Source organism: Euleptes europaea, chromosome 1 (genome assembly GCF_029931775.1).
Source record: "Euleptes europaea isolate rEulEur1 chromosome 1, rEulEur1.hap1, whole genome shotgun sequence".
NCBI classification, from domain to species: Eukaryota; Metazoa; Chordata; class Lepidosauria; order Squamata; family Sphaerodactylidae; genus Euleptes; species Euleptes europaea.
This window is the reverse complement of record NC_079312.1, coordinates 100478647-100500328: the sequence shown is the minus strand read 5'-3', so window position 1 is coordinate 100500328 and position 21682 is coordinate 100478647. Positions and strand designations below refer to the sequence as shown.

At 43.3% G+C, this 21682-nt stretch overlaps 1 protein-coding gene across 1 annotated transcript in view; it reads left to right on the top strand.

Moving 5' to 3' along the window:
• The window catches only part of DPYSL3 (dihydropyrimidinase like 3), a 52445-nt gene that overhangs the window by 18328 nt on the left and 12435 nt on the right, over positions 1 to 21682 (top strand). Inside the window, exons 2-7 of the mRNA XM_056852124.1 lie at positions 138 to 226; positions 7285 to 7469; positions 16713 to 16877; positions 18210 to 18271; positions 20471 to 20551; positions 21169 to 21237. Of these exons, the coding sequence (XP_056708102.1) occupies positions 138 to 226; positions 7285 to 7469; positions 16713 to 16877; positions 18210 to 18271; positions 20471 to 20551; positions 21169 to 21237 (651 nt within the window). The remainder of the gene's footprint in view (positions 1 to 137; positions 227 to 7284; positions 7470 to 16712; positions 16878 to 18209; positions 18272 to 20470; positions 20552 to 21168; positions 21238 to 21682) is intronic.

The window sequence follows — 21682 nt, the reverse complement described above, 5'->3', positions numbered from 1 at the left end:
GGCTGATTTTAACTGGCCTGAATAAGTTGGTTTGTGTTACTGCTTCCACTCTCATTGTAGAGAGAGTGCATTATGTAAAAGAATGCATAAACATCTGCACAACTTCTGGCATTCATGATTCTGTTTCTCTTTCACAGAGTGACCGGCTCCTTATTAAAGGAGGGAGGATAGTTAATGATGATCAGTCATTCTATGCTGACATTTATATGGAAGATGGCCTTATAAAGTAAGTATGCAATTCTCACAGCTTGCAGTCTGTTTCTTTATTAGTGGTTAAAAAATATTCCTCCCCTGAGAAGAGCAGAGAGATTCTAAGTATTTTCCCGTACCATAATAGTGCCTGGGTGTAGACTGTCTCCATCTCAGAAAATCTGCAGTAACTGCATTTGCAGAATTCATCATGCCCATGTCATGCATTTAAGCTGGTATGTCATAGTAGTGAGAGTTTTGTCACCAAACAGAAAAGAGGAGAAGAATAAATTATGTCTGTTTTCTGGCTTGCCTTCTGTATCATAAAAATTGTTGCTTTTATAACTACTAAGGATGGTAGAAGTAGAAAAGAGCAAGAGTCCGGTAGCCCCTCAAAGACTAAAATAATTTATGGCAGTATATGAGCTTTTGTGAGTCACTGCTCACTTCTTCAGATACCTTCAGGATAGTAGAAATTTGTTTTAAGAATCTATAGCTTCAAGAGAGATTTTAGGCAAAAGTTAGGACATTGCTTTTTATTTGACTTCTGATTGTGTTTATAGAGTGCTAGTAATAACTGCAATAGTTAAAATAGTTGCAGTGGTTAAAGGATGAAATTTTCTACTGGATGAATAGATGTAATTAGGACTAAATCCCAATGCTGTGAGGTTTGTGTTGTGAGAGAGTTCATAGCCAGGATCTTTAATGTTTTGAAAGAGTGTACTTTGGCCGTAACAGGGGGAAAAATCTTGATTCCCCTTGCAGGAAATGTTTTGAAAAGCAGCAATACGGAAATTAATATTTAAGGGGAGGAATTTTTCCAAGTTCTTGATGCCTAAGGAAAAAGGAATTTACTAATTTCTGGTTTGTTGCCATAAAACAAGTTTGCAAATAGTTTAATAAATGTCACGAGATAATTAAAACAGTTCTACATAAAGTTCTCTGTTATCTCTGAAAGATGCAGCCTATTAGGAGATAGTTTTGATGGGAAGGACTCTCTGATGTAAGCAGTAATGTGGTGAATGCTAGGAACTGCTTAGGTTAGGTACTGACGTAATAGGTGTTCTTGGTGTGTGTTAGAGTACTTTAAAAGGAGATTGAGATATTCAAGCATTCTTCAGTTTTGCCTCAACTTTCTGCCTTCTTTCTACTATCCTCTTTCTCCCTCCTTTCCTTCATACTGTTGTATTTAAAACAAGCCGCAGCATTTGCACATAAGCTGAGGGGATGTACTCTAAAGAAGCCTTAGAAAAAGCCTTTGACTCCTCAGTGGGGGAGCTTTAGGAAATTTTCCCCTGGCCCAGAAGAGAGTCCTGCATTCCCAAAGGGCCAGTGGCAGAGACCGGGTCAAGTCAAGTGGGACCTTAACCTGCTTGATTCCAAGAGTGAGGAGTTCACTCAACGTGTGCCAACAGCCAGTTTTCACAACAAACTCTTCTGTGTAGCTGCAGAGTCCCAACAATAATCTCAGTAACTTCTGGGTGACTGAGAACAATGCTGAACAGTGGAGTAAGTTCACCAAATGTGACCCTACTTAACCCCCCCCAACACACACACACACAGGACAAGGAAACATCTCACTGCGTTAACCTGGGAGTTAATCAGTGGCTGTAGCATTTCATGACCCAAGAGTTGGCATCTAGGGCATGCCTTGGCAAATTTTCTTTGGATCTAGGAGCCAGCCCAAAAATGTAGGAGCTACACTCATTTTTCTGCCTTCAGGGTTTCATGTTGAATGACCACACTTTCTAATTATTGCTACCACCAGACCTAACATCGTGACAGTTTTTGTAATGTTATTAAGGCTATGACAAAAGTGTTAGAGCATATAAACCCATGGGGTAGTCCTGGTTGCAATCATCACAACAAAAAAGCTATTGTCTAACCCTAGCCTAACTTCTCCCCAATTTCTCATAGTTCCATTATTGCTTTAAAAAGCTCAATTTAAGTGAATATTGGAGCCAATAGAGAAAGCAACTGGTTAAAAAATGTGTTGATACACTACCACTGAATGATGTAAAAATAATGACAAGAACTTATCCACATTTATATAACAAAATAATCTGATACAAAATGGTAAATAAGCTTTGGGTTGAATCCACCCCTTTTTGTACTCAGTCTTGGCCAATTCATCTTCTTATTACAGCCCCCTTTCCAGATGGCTTTTGTCCATGCAGGTCCCTTGATACCAAACATAGCCTTTTTGTTGGTGAAAAGGAAGCCCTTCCTCTGTGGAAAAGCTGGTTGGTTTCAGCCCTTAGTATTTCCACTGAGAATTGCTAAGAGACACTAAAATGAATTCATTGCTGAAAACACAAGGCAGCACAATTACATTTCTAGGCGCCATGACAATTTGGCATCTTGGATTTCGAGCTCTGTTCTGGGCCCCCAAAAGAACAGGCTTTACACTCTAGAGAAGAAATTCCTCAGACAGAGCCACCACCCATCATCTCTTTCAAGACGTTCATGCAGTTGATGTTGTCCCTTTAAAGACTAATGTATGGCCAGTGGAAGCAGCAGTCATCCTGGCAGACCAAGGCAGCTAGAAAGGTGCTTCAGCCTTGTATAGATCCTACATGCAGTCTTGATCAGAAGTAGGGAACTTGCTTCTTGATGCAGAGGAATCATAGAATCATAGAATCGGAAGGGACCCCCAGGGTCATCTATCCAACCCCCTGCACAATGCAGGAAATTCACAACTACCTCCCCCCACCCCCAGTGACCCCTACTCCACACCCAGAAGATGGCCACGGTGCCCTCCTTCTCAACATCTGCTTAAGGTCATAGAATCAGCATTGCTGACAGATGGCCATCTAACCTCTACTTTAAAAACTCCATGGAAGGAAAGGTTACCACCTCCCGAGGAAGCCTGTTCTACTGAGGAACTGCTCTAACGCCTTGGATTTGAAGGATTTGGAGTATTTTCCAGACAGCAAACTGGGGAAACTGCCCAAGGAACAAGAGCCAACACAAGATCTGCCTAGGTGTCTGTTTCCTTAGAAAGATCTTCCTGGTATAATTGCCAATGAGAGTGTTAGAACTCTGAGATCCACCAGATGAGAACTCTCAACATAAAATCCAAAAAACTCTTTAAGGGGTCAAAAAGATATTCACTTGAGAACAAAGGATTGGATCAAATGTTTTCCTTTTCAGATTATTTTCTGAAGGAGATCAAGCAGAAACAGTCATTACGCCCAGCTCTCAAATTTTAATAGTAGAATCAAAGTGCAGAAACAGACTGTGGCCTTGGCAACAGTTATGTCACTGACACATAGCATCATTCTATCCAGGTACCAGGTAATTGAAACAGTTACTTCATGGGCTGACCTTGCTAAAACGTTCGCTGCATCACTGCCCCTCATGGATGCTATAAGTTGTCCTTCAAGCTCTCTTTGAGCCTCTGCAGAAGATTTCTGAAGATGTCTTTAAGATTCCTTTTCTGGTGGCTTTCTTCAGTTCTAGGCGTTTCCAAGCTAGAGTGCTTGTCTCCGTGTGTTTTCATTAGGAAGTACGTGTTTTCATAAGGGTTAAGTAATTTTAAGGACTCATCAGACCTACATGCCTAAACTCAATTTCATAGGATTCAGGTCAGTGTTCCCTCTTTCTGCCTGACTCCTGTTCATTAGAAGAAAAGTCCTCCCCCCCCCCCCGGAATTGAATAGGGCAGGGGTCGGCAAACTAATTAGTCAAAAGAGCCAAATATCAACAGTACAACGATTGAGATTTCTTTTGAGAGCCAAATTTCTTAAACTTAAACTATATAGGTAGGTACACTGTTTATTAACTTAATAAACTTTAATTAAAGTTTTAAGTCTTAATTAAACTATAGGTACACTGAATAAAACTTGATATCATACTTAATAGTGATCTTATTTATTGATAAAAATTAAATTGTAAGTCCCTGCCATTTCCTCCTCCCCGTCCGGGGTCCTCGTCTGGAGGCCTGGTCTACCACCATAAATGCCTATTGGTAGACCTGGCCTCCAGCTGAGTCCCATTGGGAGGCCAGGTCTACCCATTGGCTTTCTTGGCAGTAGACCTGGCCTCCGGAGGCCCATAGAAGCCAATTGGTAGACCTGGCCTCTGAAGGGGGACTTTTTCCCCTCCTCGGAGTCCATGTCTACCGCCAAGAAAGCCAGTGGGTAGACATGGCCTCCCAATGGGACTCAGTCGGAAGCCAGGTCTACCAAAGGAAGCCTGCCCCGCCCAACAGCTGATAGGCGGGGGGGCCAGGAACCACCGAGCCGCCCGCGCGGCTAGAGGGGAGGGGAGGCTGTAGCCTCCCAACCATTGAGGGCAAGGGAAAGGGGGACCCGGCAATTCTCCACGGCGGGGGGGGGGGGGGGGGAGACAGCGCATCCGTTTGCCCGCTCTCTCTCTCTCTCAGGCGCGCCGGCTCCACAGCCTGGCTGCCGGCGCGAGCGGGCGCAAAAGCAGGGGCTCCGAACCAAGTTCGGAGAGCCACACTCAACGGGCCAAAGAGCTGCATGTGGCTCGGGAGCCGCAGTTTGCAGACCCCTGGAATAGGGCTCTAAAAATCTACAGGAGGAGGACTGCAAGTTGCAGCAAATCACATTTTCTGTTCTGTATCACTTCTCCATAAAGGAAAGAAAGGGTTGAAGTTATCCCTCAGCAGGTGGCTCTGGGAGTACATCAGTACTGCATCTGACAACAGTATGTGTGTCTCCTCAGTGTTTGTGAGGCATTATAAGATTGACTTAATTTCCTTGGCTCCTCTGTCCTTGGGGTGTCAGGTGTTTCAGCAGGTCCTGTAGCACTTCTTGACTGCCTAAACCATCCCTAGACGGAAATACTGTTTTTGGATATTTTGTCAGTTAAAGAGGGCCTCCTCTGAGTGAGAATGGAACATTGGACTTATCGTGATTATTTCTCGGGGTGTGTAGGATATGCTTGTCTTACCTTGTCTTAAAGAGGAGATCATCACTACTGCCAACTAGGAATTATGTAGTGTATCCTACCATCTAATTGGTGTTTCCTTTGGTTTTTCTTATTGTACATGTGATTTACTTTATGCAAATGATTTTCTGTGTATAGTTAAGCCCTGGCTGATGTTCAACCATTTATGCTTCTAGAGCAGAGAAATTAGTTCCAGAGTTTCTATGAGTTCTTCCCTGTATTGGGTTGGTTACCAGTAGTTTTTGCCTCAGGGGAAAGAAGTTGCCTCCCACTGGTTGGCCCAGAGAGAGGAATTATTCATCAGTCAAGGATGCCCTCTAAACTTCTGAATAAAAGGAACAATCACAATAGATCCAATGTTCCCCAAAAAAGTGTCCTCCTGTTTAGAAAAAGAAGATTCGTGGGTTATTATGTACAGTTAATGTGCTATTAAAATTGTGGACTTGGTGTTCAAATACATAGCAGATTCTTTGTAAACTTCCAGGAAAGGTTTTTGTTTGCTTTGCAGAACTTTTAAAGTGATTGGAGTTCCTAAATTCTGGCAAAACTCAGGGACTGTTAGCAGGGACTGTTAGTCATTGTTTGGAAATTGTCATTCTTTGCAAAATGTAATGCTAGGTCTTAGGATATAACCATGCCATATGTACAGTGATTCTTTGTCCGGATTGCTCTAAAAAAATATAGTTTGAAGGGGGATGTCAATATGGTGGGGAGAATGGTAATCTTTTCCCATTGTGTGGAAAACTGACACAAGAGCTTAAGAACTATGGGATGTGTCAATGTATGGGTGCAGATGTGTGGTTAAAGATTTTTGAAAACTTCTTTTGTTACCTCCCAGCCTTTCATGACAACAGCCAATTATTTTTTAACAAAAACGTTTGAAAACGTTGGTATAGAAATTGATCAAGTTTTAAAGGGAAAGTATACATGCAAATGCTGTATTAATTTAAATGTTATTAAATCAGTGCAGAAACAAGGACCCAGCCATTTTTCATTCATTTAGATTTGTCAAATGCAGGGAAATGCATTCATCTTTAGACTAGAAAAAGATTCTGGGTTTGCTTATGCGTATATCCGTTATTAATCAATGTGCTTTGAAGAAAATTGCTTAAACCAGTCCGCACACCGCTATGGTTGATGAAAAGTTTGTCCTTAAGTAGAACCTATACAAAATCCTGAATTTGAAAATATTTCCCCAACTTCTGTTTGGAGTTCCCTTATGGCTTGGAACTCTTAATCAAGAAGTGGAGAACATCCAAGCCATATTTCTTAGACAAATATTGGGGATACCTAAATGTGTCTCATATTTCACAATTTGTCATGAAACTGGGCAAAACTTGATTGCCACCAAAGCCTGGATTCAAACAATAAGATATTGGCTCAAATTATATTTTCAAACTGAGCCAGGTTCCCTTTTATATTTCTTGAAAAGTGAACTTCATTATTTCTCATGGGACATATTGATTAGATCTAGACTCTGCCAAATTGGAATTGATTTAGATAATCTTGCTCTGGCCAATGAATCTTACATCTTTAAAAGAATCAAACAACGTCTCCTTGATGTTGAATTGCAGAATTTTAACCCAGCTCTTCCCCCCATCTGCTCTCCGGCGGCCTTAGGCCTTAATAATGGATCGGGTAAAATGGCTAGGTATCTAGATAACCTAGAGATACCTTCTCAACGCCGTGCTTTTCTATTAGCTAGGGTTAATGCATTCCCATCTAGGATGCTCTTAGGCCGATACCTCCAGATCCCTAGACATGAACGCCTATGCACATGCGGTTTAAACTTGTTAGATACAATTGACCACATCCTTTTAGATTGCCCCTTCTATGTGACTCTGCGGGATAAACTGCTATCTACTTTGCTCCAGTACAAGACATACAGGAGTAATGAAGTGAAATGCAAATTTCTTTTGAGTGACCATGATCCTAAAATTACGGCTACCGTGGCTGAATTTCTTACAGGAGTTCTTAAAGAACAAGAAAAGTTTTATTAACCCGACTGTAACTTATATGTATTGCCCTTTGGAGGTATATTGTTGTTTTTTTCTATCTCTGTCTTTTGGTATGCCAATAAAGGTTAATGAAATGAAATGAAAGTAGAACCTATTCCATGTAACAGGGTCACTGTTATAAAGATGTTTGGCTGACTCTTTTCTATTACTGTTTAATCAGGCAAATTGGAGATAACTTAATAGTTCCAGGAGGAGTGAAGACCATAGAAGCCAGTGGCAGGATGGTTATACCTGGAGGAATAGATGTCCACACTCACTTGCAGATGCCATACAAAGGGATGACAGCAGTGGACGACTTCTTCCAAGGGACAAAAGCAGCATTGGCAGGTGGAACCACCATGATTAGTAAGTGCAAGGAGTACCACTCTTGGTGACTGTACTAGTAGTTTACAGTTCTAAATATTATCATCAATGACTTAGTAATCACTAGGGGCTAGGTACGGATTAGTACTTTGCTACTCACAGAAAGCTCAACCTAATCTTCTTAACCTCTTTCTATGGAATATACTGAGGGCTTCTTCAGAAGCTAATTTCCTGCAGTGAAATGGCATTTCACTCTTTTGACAGCATTTCTGTCAATTAAGCCATGTACACTTCTGTATGGATGACTGTACTGATATAACAGTGAGCTTGTTATTTTAGTACTGAATGATCTGAACACAGTGAGAATGGAAATGAGTATATACAGTTACTCTATACTGTTTTGTAAAAGAAAAAAGAATAAATAGGTTTTTTAAAAGTTTAAATGCGGCATGTGAGATAGGTGGAGCTGAAGGAAAAAAAGGTGTAACTTTTGAAGTAGTATTGATTTTGTTTGTCACTATGGCAAATAAATTTCAGTAAACTTCAAGTTGGTTTGTGTTAGAGCTGTTGCAACTGCCATGGGAAGCACAATTTTTATTTTTGTCCCCCCCCCCCCGGAATTTTTTTTTGAAGTATGGGGATTTTTGCTTAGCAGTCCTGCTTGCATGTTTCCTGTGGCTTTTATTCAGTAACGATAATTTTAGAACAAGTTTCAAGTATGAATGCAGTTGGCGGAAAACATCAGTCTTCTTTTTTTCCTGCTCCTCCATTTCCATTGTTGGTTGAAAGACCTGCAGTATGTGCCGCAGAGTCAGTTGCATGAAATAACTGCAGCAGACCTTGAGGATTACATCAGGGGCAATAAAAAGGTACATTAGGCTGTATCTTAGTTTTTTTTTTTTTAATGGATGGCAGAGAGAGATGAGAAGGAGGGGAGAACCTACTTCTTCCTGCTCACTTCTCAGCAGCAGCTTGCTAAAAGCTCCTGGTACAATGCCAGAACTATTAATCCACAGCATCGCAGTGCCTTAGTTTTTTCTCCTGGTAAATGCACTCTCAATGTGTCTGAGAAATTACAGACAGTAAAATGTGAAGTGGTGGATAGAATTTCTTCATTGTGGTAAACACTCATGAGTTGCAAACTCTAGATTAATGAAGGGTCTTCTCCTCCAAGACAAGGGCATCTTTATGTGTGGGTGTTTTCCAGCTCTTTCCAGGAGGCAGGACCAAACTTTACTTCCTGACTCTTTGGCAGGAAGACCGCCCTTGATCCCCAGTTTCTGTCCTGCCTTTAACGGGAGAGCAGTGACTACGTTCAGCTCCGGCTTCAGATCTAGATATAATCGTTGTGATCCTTCAGTATATTTGTTGTTCTGTTCTCCAGCATCTTCCTCAGTGTGTCTTATCCCCCCCCCCGTCCTTTCCCCCCTTCTCCCTCCCATTGCCTTTAGCTGATCTCAGCTTAAGAGCAGACAAAATGGCCAACGCTGCGGCCGGGAGAGAGGGCAATCTCCTCTCGGTTGAGGATTATCAGAGTGGGCTGGTCCATTCTGCCCAGAGGGAAAGCTCTCCCAATGGTCGCGCCAGTGGACCTTTAGGGAAGGGGAAAGATGCGGCGGCACAAGCCACAGAAGAAATGGAGCCCCCGCTGCCGACGCAGCAGAGGAAAAAACAGTGAAAAGCAGCCCCAAAAGCCGCGGCGCTTCCAGCGCACAAGAAAAAGAAGCACAGTAAGTTCTCGAGAGCCGGCTCCATAAGATCCGCCTACTCGACGCCTGCTGAAAAAGTGATTTCAGTTCAGCCTGCGACCATCGCGCAGCCTTTGATCCACACTGGTTTAGCGGTAGGATCGCTCCCGACGGGAGATGGCAACCCCCCCTTTCCCAATGTAGCACCGGGCGGGCGGGTTTATTCTAACGAGGAGGCCAATGACTTGGTTAACTTGGCCCTCCAGAGGCAGTAGCAGGCATTTCAGGCGTTCCAAATGAGGCTCCCCCCCCCCACTTCTCCTCGGCAGTACAGGAGCCTTCACCAGCCTCCTCCTCCTCCCACTCCTTTAGTGTTGGACAGGAGGACCCCATGTCTCCTACAGCCCCTGTCATTCAATAGGCCACCAAGGCAGCCAAAAAAGCCACAAATCAGGTTTCCACAGCACAATCAGAACCCCTCTCCTCTGAACAGGAATCTGATCTAGAGGAATGCAAAGAGGGCGAGTTCAATTCCGATGAGGAGTTCATGCCTTCAGACAAAAAGCAACCCAGGTTGTTTGCGGGGGAAGACTTCCAGGGTCTACTGGCCAAGGCGCTACTAGCTCTGGACTAGCTTAATGAGGAACAGGAATCATCTGAGGAACCTACCCCAAAGCGAAAGCGGGGGGTTAAGGAATTCTTCCCTAGGAAGCAGACCCAAAGTAATTCTGTTCCCTTCCCTGAGTTCTTCTTAAGGGCAGTTAAAGAGGAGTGGGAAAACCCGTCTTCTGGCAAGCAAATCCCTACCAGTGTCAAGAAATTCTACACCTTAGCGCCTCACGCTATGAACCTGCTCAAGGTGCCATTAGTGGAGGCTCCTATAATTAACCTCCAGACCCCTGGGCTGGTACCCGAAGATGGAGCAGGTTCCATAAGGGACCAATTAGACAGAAAAACAGAGTCCTTAACCAGGAAGGCTCATGAGGCGGCTGCTTTGGCAATCCAGTCTAGCTCCACCATTTCCATTTTCACTAGGGCCTTGTACCTCTGGGTCAAGAAGCTTCTACAGCTGGTACCAGAGGAAAACCACTGGTAGGTCTGGAAAGGGTACTGAAAGCCACTACCCTGATGGCGGATGCCTCCTTGGATTCTATATCCTTCACTGCCAGGTGCATGGCATCCATCACCTCGGCAAGAAGAGCCCTATGGCTGAGAGCCTGGCCAGCTGATTTCAAGGCCAAAACAACCCTAAATGCCTACCCCATTCAGGAGGGGTGGTTATTTGGGGGAAAGCTAGATGGAATTCTAGTAGAAACTAGAGACAAGAAACATGTCATGCCTAGACAGCTTAGAAAGGAAAGCCGTCCATCCTGTTACCAAAACTGCTCTTTGATTGGGGAAATTAGCATGAGCAGTGGCACTAATTTATTTATATAGCTGAATCACCCAGTGTATACCAGGATTGTTTTCGATAACTCTCAGAATAACGACAGACCAAGGATTTCCAGATTAAAAGTATTTATGTATATTCATTCAGTGTTGCAAATACATACATACAAGAAACTAAGAATAAAAGGAGGTAAGGCTAGAGACATTTGAGGAGGTTTGTTGATTAGGTGATACGTTACCAATCTAGATGTGGAGATGTCCAAAATCCGTGGCATAAAGATGCAAAAATGAAATATAGCAGGGGTTAGGCGAGGGATGTATCGGAGCCTTGAGCCAGCCAAGTCACCATAAAGGAGGGGGGGTGTGGAGCTCCGCAAAACTCAACACACACGGCACAAGCTTTAGCAAAGAAGGACAAGAAGCTCACTGCTCTGTCTGGGAGGGCAAAATATACCCTTCTCTGGGAAGGGGGGGAGGGAAGGTTGAGACTTCCCAGATGGCTCCTATCTAAAACAATAGGGATCAAAGACTTTGGATCCATAGACTGGGCAAAGTGACAGTTTGTAAACCAAGCTGGCACCAATGATTTGCACATCTCCGGGATGGCTCGATCCGGTCTTCTCATGTCAGGAAGGTGTAAATCTTTACACTCCAGGGATGCGGCAAAGCAGTCTTTAATGTAGATAGTGGCGGATGTTTTTCCCACAGGATACTGGAGGGGGGATGCAAGAGAGAGAGCGACGTGACGTTCTCGCTTAGGCGTTATGGCTTCCCTTTGGATCAGGAGACAGTCAGGATCCTGGCTTCCCTTTTGCTGGTTCTGCAGGGGCGACCCGGTCTCTTGTCCTGGACAGCCTGGCAATGCAGCAGAGCGCTAGCCCAGAGCAGCGGGCTGTTAGCGCTTTAAACAGTTCAGCGAGTCTCTGGTGTGGTTGCCATGACCAGGGCGGGAGGTCAGGCAGCGCATATGGCAACAATCCTCATATCAGTCCTTTCGACCTCCCAGGACACCCTTTCGATACAGGGCAGACTTCAGAAAGGGATATTGTCGAAGGCTTTCACGGTCAGAGTTCATTGGTTCTTGTAGGTTATCCGGGCTGTGTAACCGTGGTCTTGGAATTTTCTTTCCTGACGTTTCGCCAGCAACTGTGGCAGGCATCTTCAGAGTAGTAACACTGAAGGACAGTGTCTCTCAGTGTCAAGGGTGTAGGAAGAGTAATATATAGTCAGAAAGGGGTTGGGTTTGAGCTGAGTATTGTCCTGCAAAAGTATTGTCCTGTAAGTATCAAGATAATGTGCTAATGAGGGTATGGTATGTTAATATGGAACCATTGTATCCTGAAGTGATCTGTTAATGTGTGTAATCCAAAACTAATCTGTATGGCTATTGTTGAATGTTGTCTTTGTCTGGAGGTTTTTCAGGGCAGGAAGCCAAGCCTTATTCATTCTTAAACTCTCCTCTTTTCTGTTAAAGTTGTGCTGATGTTTATGAATTTCAATGGCTTCTCTGTGCAATCTGACAAAATAGTTGGTAGAATTGTCCAGTCTTTCAGTGTCTTGGAATAAGACCCTGTGTCCTGTTTGTGTCAGTCCATGTTCAGCCACTGCTGATTTCTCAGGTTGGCCAAGTCTGCAGTATCTTTCATGTTCTTTTATCCTTGTTTGTATGCTGCGTTTTGTGGTCCCGATGTAAACTTCTCCACAGCTGCAAGGTATACGATATACTCCTGCAGAGGTGAGGGGGTCTCTTTTGTCTTTTGCTGATCGTAGCATTTGTTGTATTTTCTTGGTGGGTTTAAACACTGTTTGTAGGTTATGTTTTTTCAAAAGTTTCTCCATCCTATCAGTGACTCCATCCTATCAGTGACTCCTTTAATAAATGGCAAGAATACCTTTCCTATGGGAGACTGTTTTTCTTGAGTTTTCTGATTTTTGTTTGGTTCAATGGCCCTTCTGATTTCATTCTTGGAGTAGCCGTTTGCTAGCAGTGCGTGATTTAGATGGTTAGTTTCTTCCTTGAGAAACTGTGGTTCACAGATCCGTCTTGCACGGTCCATTAATGTTTTGATTATTCCTCTTTTCTGTCGGGGGTGGTGGTTGGAGTTTTTGTGTAAGTAGCGATCTGTGTGAGTTGGTTTCCGGTAGACCTTGTGACCTAACTGAAGGTTTGATTTACGGATGACAAGGATATCAAGAAATGGGAGTTTACCCTCAATTTCCTTTTCCATGGTAAACTGAATGTTTGGATGGATATTATTAAGATGGTTTAGAAAGTCCATTAATTTTTCTTCACCATGGCTCCAAATGGTAAATGTATCATCTACGAACCTGAACCAGACTGTAGGTTTGTAAGGTGCTGATTCTAATGCTGTCTTTTCAAAATAAATTCTCTGGAAAATTCACTGTCCCTACCCCGGGAAAGGATAGGGAAAATAGTCGCCCTAGCCAATGCCACAATACGGAACAGGAGGTCTCACCTCATGTCCCTGGCAAAACTCATGGGACGCATGGTGTCGTCTATAGCCATAGTACCATGGGGAAGGTTCCATTCAAGGCCACTCCAATGGCTCCTCCACCCCTTTCAGAGAGACATTACCCACAAGAGAGACAAGCTAATTCAGGTGTCATTCAAGGTGAAACACAGCCTACTTTGGTGGGCCAATCCCTCAAACTTAGGAAGAAGCCAGCAATATATCCACGAGGATCCTGTGCAACTTTTCACGGACCACAGCCTCGAGGGCTGGGGAGCCACCCTCAATGGGAAAGTGGTCCAGGGCCTCTTTCTGTGAAGGAGAAAAAGCTTCATATAAACCTTTTGGAGCTCCTGGCAGTGAGACTTGCACTACTAACGTTCTCCACAGACCTCCGTGCTAGTAAGATCCGACAATATAATGACCAAGCTTACCTGAACAAGCAGGGCAGCACAAGATCGTCCGCCCTTCACCGAGAGGCATCACGGATCTTCCGGTGTGCTCAGCTCAATGTGAAATCATTGAAGGCGGAACACATCAGAGGAGTTTTAAACATCCAGGCGGACTGGCTAAGCCATCAGACCATAGAGGAAGGAGAATGGGCCCTGGATCAACAAATCTTCCAGAGCATCACATGCAGATTCGTCCTCCCGGCAATCGATTTATTTGCATCAGCCAGCAACCACAAGGTCCCACGCTTCTTCACCAGGTACTTCCATCCACTGGCGGAGGGAGCAGACGCTCTTCTGAACCCCTGGCTTCAGGAGCTACACTACGCCTTCCCACCCTTCCCTATCCTTCCCAGAGTACTCCACAAGATTCAGCAGGAGAAGGCCAAAGTTCTGGTTTTAGCCACGTTCTGGCCCCACAGGCCATGGTTCACAACACTGCACAGACTGTCAATTCGGGATCCTTGGAGAATACCAACCACCCGGAGCATGCTGCAGCAAGTTCCACTAGTCCATCCAGACCCCCAGTGGTACTGTTTGACTGTCTGGGTCTTGAGCGGAGGAGACTCTTAACTTGCGGCTATTCGGAAGAAGTGGTGAACACCATCCTGGAGGCACGCAAGCCGGCTACCAGACGCATCTACACCGCATCTTGGAAGGCCTTTGTTCGATGGTCTAGATCCCCTAGAGCCGGGAGTCAACAAGATCTTAGAGTTCCTCCAGGAGTGAGTACACTTAAATCTGGCTGCGTCCACCCTCAGATGCCAAGTGGCGGTTATATCCACGGTGATTCCCTTTTCTGAAGGTGTTCCCACCTGTCAACATCGGGACATCGTTACTCAAATCAGACCACCTACGGTACATCGTTTCCCTACATGGAAACTTAATTTAGTTCTAAAAGCCCTTACCTCAGACCCCTTTAAACCTCTGAAAACGGTACCCCTAAGATTTCTTCGGATGAAGGTCCTTTTCTTGACCGCGATCACCTTGGCCCGCCGAGTTTCAGAGCTGAGAGCACTATCGATCAGCAAAGGCTTCTGCGTATTCCACAAGGATAAATTAGTCTTAAGACTGGACCCTACCTTCCTCCCAAAGGTAAATCCCCTTTTTCATAGATCCCAAGAGATTTCTCTGCCCTCCTTCTGTCCGAAACCATCATGCCAAACAGAAAAAGCCTGGCATTCCTTGGATCTTCGACGAGCCATACGCATATTCATCACCAGAACGACAGAGTTCAGAAAGTCACACTCAGTGTTCATCAACATCTCCAACCCCAACAAGGGGTTGCGGATGTCGACAACTGCCATCAGCTACACCTTGAGACAGTGTATTGTGGAGTCATATAAAGCTTCCAAAGTCCCAGTTCCAGATGGTATTACCGCTCAGTCACTATGTAGCTCAGCTACAACGGCAGCATTTAACAGACAGGCTCCAGTTGACGAGATCTGTTGCACTGCCACCTGGTCCTCCGTTAACACCTTCGTCAAGCATTCCAAAATAATTACCTGGTCTTCCGCACAGGCGGCCTTTGGACGCAGGATTCTTCAACATGTCGTGGACGAAGGAAATTTACCCACCCATATGGGGAGCTCTTGGAAATCCCACACATAAAGATGCCCTTTCCTCGGAGGAGAATGGAGCCTTAAATACTCACCGTGAGGGCTCCTTCTCTTCCGAGGCGAAGGGCATCTTGCCCACCCGGGCTAAAACGGATAACAGAAGGACCAGAATAGGTTATCATATCAGTTTTACCTGTCCACCTGCCAGGGTTAGCCAGGGTCAATGTTAGGTTATAACATTGTGTTAGTATTAGTGTTTCAGTTTACCCGTCAACCCACCAGGGTCAGTCAGGGTCAATTTATAATGCATTAAAGTTCCTGTTTCCTAACCTTACCTTGTTTCTACTGTTCCCAGTTTGATGTTTTTACACTTCTCTAAGTAGCTAGACAAGCCTGTAACTGGGGAACAAGGGCGGTCTTCCCGCCAAGGAGACAGAAAGTAAAGTTTGGTCCTGCCTCCTGGAAAGAGCGGGAAAACACCCACACATAAAGATGCCCTTTGCCTCGGAAGAGAAGGAGCCCTCAGGGTGAGTATCCAAGGCTCCATTCTAAAGTATTCCCAACGCTTCCCAAATTCTAGTTCCATTACTAAACCTCTTCAACAGTGCCCTTGTACCCTCTTACACTCTCTCTGGGATTTTTTATATGCACACACATGCACAGAATTTGCTTCACCAGAAAGATGGGCATCGAAAGAATAATTGATGGTTCTCTTTTCATCAGGCAACAACTGCGGTGCCTAAGAGACTATGAGGCAGCATTTACTTAGCCAGTCTCTATAGCACTTGTGCCATTTATTTTGAGATAAGTGGTATACTTTGGTGGTTTGGTAAAGGGGTGGTGGACCATGACAAGTTTCAGAAAAGTAGCCATGTTGGTCAGACTAGTGGCACCTCTGCTGACAAATACAGGGTTGCAGCACACGAGCAGACAGCATAATGTGCTTTGCTCAGTTCCTCTTACTCAAACAGCACAGCTGCAACAACCCATAGGCTTGGTTCCTGCCTAGATTTCCACAGGCACAAGAATGTTGGGTGATTTTTCACCTGTTCCTTTCACAGCAGCCCAAAACACCCCAAGAAATGCTGTTTCTGGGCATTAGGAGACCCCCAGAAATGGCTTGGGGGGAATAGGAGGTCATCTGTGGGAGGGGGGATTGGTAGTTATTGCCCCCTGCTCTCGCAGAAATCTAGTCTGGATCCAAGCCATAGTGCATTAATATAATATTTAATGAAATAGCAATGCGCATATGGAGCCATGGAATGTAGAACAGATGTTTCACATGATTTCATTTAGTTTGGTTAGTTTCAGAAGAAGTGCTTGGTGCTATGTGTTGCACACATGGAAAAGATAGTGAAGATATAGTCACTTTCACTTAGTACAAGCAGACAGAGTCATGAGTAATTTTAGTACTTCTGCTTGTGAAGGCCTGTTGAGCATGTGGAAATCTGGGGTGACATTGGATCTGTGAAAATGTGTTTGTGATTGTGATTGTGGCTCTCGCCCAGAGAAGATTATGCTACAGTTTATCTTTAAGGTGCTATAGAATCCTTTTTTTTTAATGTGCTCATTCTTGGCTACCTGCGTTGAGTTGTATGGTGGGAGGACAGCAGACCTTTTGAAGACAGAGCACATAAACTGCTAATGAACACCTGCTCCAGGCAGGACAGTGGGAAGTTTACAAGGCCTTCATGTTGTACTACAGCTTGCTGCATTTTTTTAAAAATAGTTGACCATGTTGTCCCGGAGCCGGAGTCCAGCCTGATAGAAGCCTGTGAGAAATGGCGTGAGTGGGGTGATGGGAAGGCTTGCTGTGACTATTCCCTCCATGTGGACATCACCCATTGGAATGACAGTGTCAAACAGGAAGTGCAGACGCTCATCAGAGAAAAAGGTTTGTCACTGCCTTAAGCCAGGTGTTTTCTTTTGTACCTGGTGTTTTGCTTTTTCTTACGCCTCATTCTTGTGTTGGTTAATCAGAATCTACATCTACATAATCTGTGAATAGTGTATATATTGTGCATGTAATTCTCCTTGGACTACAACTTTTTTGGGCTACATGCTCCGAGTTGTTGGATTCGTGAACCTAATATTTGCATTTCTGCATTAAGTATGAGATGTTGTGACCCTGCATGTGTCTGTGGTTCCTTTTTATGTAATTCTTCTTGAAGTGAGAGCAGGCTGATTTACTTATGAATAGCCTACATATCATTGCAGTGTAAGGTGCGGCATGTAAATTATTGGCACGTCTGTCCTGTTTCCAAGACTTACATGTACAGTCGAGTAAGGGGGAATGTACCTGCTGCAGCACTAGTGCAGTGCTGAAATTATTATGTTATTTTAGCATCTCATTAATGCCATAGTATTGCTGGAAGATACTCCAGTGCATATATGTGACTTTTAACAGATGTGTCAGAAGAATAGCATCTTCTGTTGTTACTATTTGGAAGAATTTTCAGCTCAACTCTGCACTGATCTTAGTGATCACTGCTGGAAATAACCATGTACTCCTATCACTTTGATCTAAGTAAAATGGGAAGACTGTCTGTTTCAGAAGAGTGCCTGGAGGGTATAATATGGTAATGATCTTTGCTCTGTGAAAAGGGGTTTACAAAGTAATTATCAATGCTGTTAATACTGTACATATGTTGGTAGATAACTATCCCAGTTACCCATTGCACTCTTTGGGTGAAAACGCATGGTCACTTTATCCTCCTTTAATCCCTGTTTCAGCCAGGATTCAGCCAGGATCGAACGCATGCGTTTCGCTTAATGTGCGTTCGATCCTGGTTAAAACAAGGATTAAAGGAGGATAAAGCGATCATGCGTTTTCACCCTTTCTTTTTCTGTTGTTCATCATCTAAGTGTAGCTTTGTTTCATTATTATTATTATTACCACAGTACAAGGATGATTTCTGTAATTTTGTGAAAGCCAGTAAACAGGACAAAGTGCGAAGAGTCCCACCTAGCATTATTTCCAAAGTGTGGCTAGTTTAATGTGTTAAGCTTTTGACCTCACTTAACATTTTCCATCACTAGACAAGTCCAGCATTCCACAGAATCTGCTCTAGAAGAATAAACAAAAAGTTTTCATTTGCTGCCATTTCTTGCCAAAAGACCCCATTCGATTGTACATGAGTAATTTCTCACATGTTTTGCAGGCATAACCATTTGAATAAAATGCAGTACAAAGTAACATCTCTTACGCAGTTTTCCTTTCCTATAGGAATTAATTCTTTCATGGTTTACATGGCCTATAAGGATCTGTACCAGATGTCAAATACAGAGGTAAGAGTTATACTGGTCTCTTGTGCTGGGTGTGTAGAAAAGTATCTTTTCACCCTTTGGCAAGGTTGAAACCTCTGTCAAAACACATTAGGGTATAGTCCTGAATGTCGTCTGGACATTGTTTAATTTTATAACACTTCATGAAGAAAAGATCTACCACTGGCTATTAACCATAAGTAGAAAGAACATCCATATTCCAAGGCACTGTATCTCAGAAAACCAGATGTTGGGGCTTTCACGGCCTGCATATGAACTTTTAGAGGCATCTGGCTGGCTGTTACAAGAAGAATATTAGAGTAGGTAAATATTTAATCTCATCCAGCAAGGCTGATATTATGCATTATATAGAAGCTACTCAAACCCAAGATGAAGTGATTTTCCTAGATCCCTGGTGGGTTGCTGGAATGTTCAGCCTTTGCAGAGTACATTCCATTTTGAATATTGAAAGGGTGGGTGGGGACTATAAATGTGTCTTCTGCAGTTACACTCAATATGTGGAGCTATGCTGATAAATAGCAGACACGAGTCACATAGGCATTTTGGATGCTCTTAAGTGAAAGACGCATTAAATTTTAATACAGCTCTATTAACTGCACCCCGGGGGAGGGCCTGTTTGACAGAAAACACTGACCTTTATAGCAGTGAAATTTACTGAGCGGAATAATTTCAGGTAGAAGGGAACAGCCTTGGACTATTAGGTTTACAGTGCAAGGGTAAAAACACTTTCCTGGAAGTTATCCCCTCTGAGTAGACTTCAGTAAGAAGCTGAGTAGATCTGCTTAGGATGGCACTGTTGGTGTTGTTAAGGGGACCAAAGATAATATGAAGAAATGAACATTGGGCTTATCAGAGGTGGATAGATAGTAGGATTACCAGATATTCAAGCTTTTGTATTCCAGGTCCCCTGGTGACATATTTTGGTAGGGAGGGGAATACACAGTCTGTATGAGACCACCAAAACTATTTTGTCTGTTCCATGAGCTGTTAGAAACTGATCTGTAATAACCAGGTTTCTACTCACATGATTAGTGAGTTAAGCTTTAAAAATGGTAGCAAATATTTCTTACATACTTAGCCTGTAATAAACAGATCATTCTGAGTCACAATGTTATTGATTGGTGTATCATTATTAATATTGTATTTATGTATTTAAGCTTTTTACATATTATGTAGATCTTTAAGCTTTTGAAGAAAATATATCTGATCAGTTGATAAATACAGGAAACACAGTAAAATAAACCTTTGGATATCTTACTTACTGTGCAATCCTGACTGGGGGGGGGGCTGGAGCCGCTTAGGAGCCGGCGTGACCCCAGCACTGGCATCCATGCCACTCTGGATTTACTCCGATTTACTCCAGCACCGGGGAGCAGTGCGAGCCCTGTGCACCGTTACTGCCATTCCAGCAGTGTTTTTCCAGTGTGAGAGCTCGTGCCGCTGTCTGGGGGGGCCTTCCCAGGATGTTCCCAGGAGGGGTGCTTCCTTTAAGCAGCTTCCACAGCTCTTTTGCTCTGGGAACACACCATTTTGCAGGCATAAATCCCCTGGCATAGCCCCGTGAAGCTCTATGGGTGAGTTTCACGGGGCTAGGAGAAAATTCTATTTCCCCTCTATACCACTGCTGGATGCCCAGGAGGCGGTGCGACTGCGCCCTCCCTGGGTGCCTTGTAAGTATCCCCTCCCCTCAGGATTGGGCTGTTATGAGAAAAAGAGAGCAGGACAAGGAATAATCAGGGTCAGTTATTTTTTAAAGATTGACTCAGTATTCAGAACCTGGCATTTCATTCCACAGTTCAAATTCTACTTAAAACGAGCATAAACATGCGCAAATGACTCTCTCTGATGGCTTAATTGTTTTGTTGGAACTTTTAACAATTTTTTACCTTGGATACCTGTTTATGAGGCAAACATTAGACATAAGTATGAGTAGGAGACATAGGTTTCAGCCAGTAGTAGTAGCATTTCACCATACACCATCTTAGATGTATCACCATCAGGATATCCAGTTCCTTTACTTGAAGTCTTCCTTTTTTCCCTTTGTTAAACGTATCTAATGCTTATTTTCCATTGATACCTTCTATAGGCTCTGTTGGTTAGACTGGCCTGTGCTAAAAGCAGATTTTCTGTACTAGTTAGAAACATATAAGATGAAAGATCTGTTTCCTAATGCTGGATTTCTTGCTGCATCTTGTTTTTCAGCTCTATGAGATATTTAGTTTCTTGGGAGATCTTGGTGCTGTAGCTCAAGTTCATGCTGAAAATGGGGATATCATTGCACAGGTGACTTTTATTCTACCTGACTTAAAATTGTTGCATTTATTAGCAGTAACTTACTACCAGTTAAATAGTTGCACAAGGTCTTGTCAAAATATAGATTGCCTGATCACTTACAGCTTTTGATTAATCTGCAGAGCTGGCAACAAACACACTCTGGGCCTAAGGACTTTTGTGTGTCACATAGGGTTTCCCCCTTCTTGGATTCTGCTATTGTTAATAAATTTCTGTGATTGAAATAATAGTTGCAGAACCCCATTGTTGTTTATTATGCAGAATCCTGTTCCAAAAATGGTTTTGCAATATGCTAATTTATACAAATAATTATAAATGATGTGCTTAATCAATTGAAAAACTTTAATCATTTGACAATCCAAGTTATGTAACACTTTATTAATGATTCATATTATTCCAATTCCACCTCCACCCACATCCTTCTTATTTTCAATATAAACCACCCACCAAATTTGTCATACCGGGTTCAAACAAGACTAAAGGAGAAATGAAAAAACGGGGGCGGGGGGAGGGAGAGAAAATGACTCAATTTTGCTTATAGTAGCCTTTAATTATATCAGTGTTTTATTAATAAAGCCTCTCATACTTATTCTTTGTGTTCAATTTAGGAGCAAGCCAGGATGCTAGAGATGGGAATAACTGGTCCAGAGGGCCATGTGCTGAGTAGGCCAGAAGAGGTGAGGTAACACTGGATGAACCAAGAAAGGCTGCCTGTGAAGTTATATTGCATACAGAGCAAGAAAAAAAAAATTCAACACCAGTCCCACGATTGATGCTGTCAGTGCAGATGTGAACTGATGGCAGTTCCAGAAGAACTCCATACTTCCTGGGTGCTCCTGCATTCTGTATCTTATTTCTGAAGCTTTCGCTTTTGGCAGATGATTTCTGAGATACAAGAAGTTTGGCTTCTGACCAGATGCAGTGTACTGAAAGTTGGCTCAGTGGTGCAGCCAACAATGGATCTACATTGGAAAATAATTGTCAGAACCTTTCCAGTTTCTAATCTTTGATTTATAAATCTTAAAGAAGAAAAAAACAGTCCTGAGCACTCATAATAAAGGTTTTCCTAATTAGAAATTGCTATCAAAATACTGTTTGGATGACATCTAATATTAACGTCTC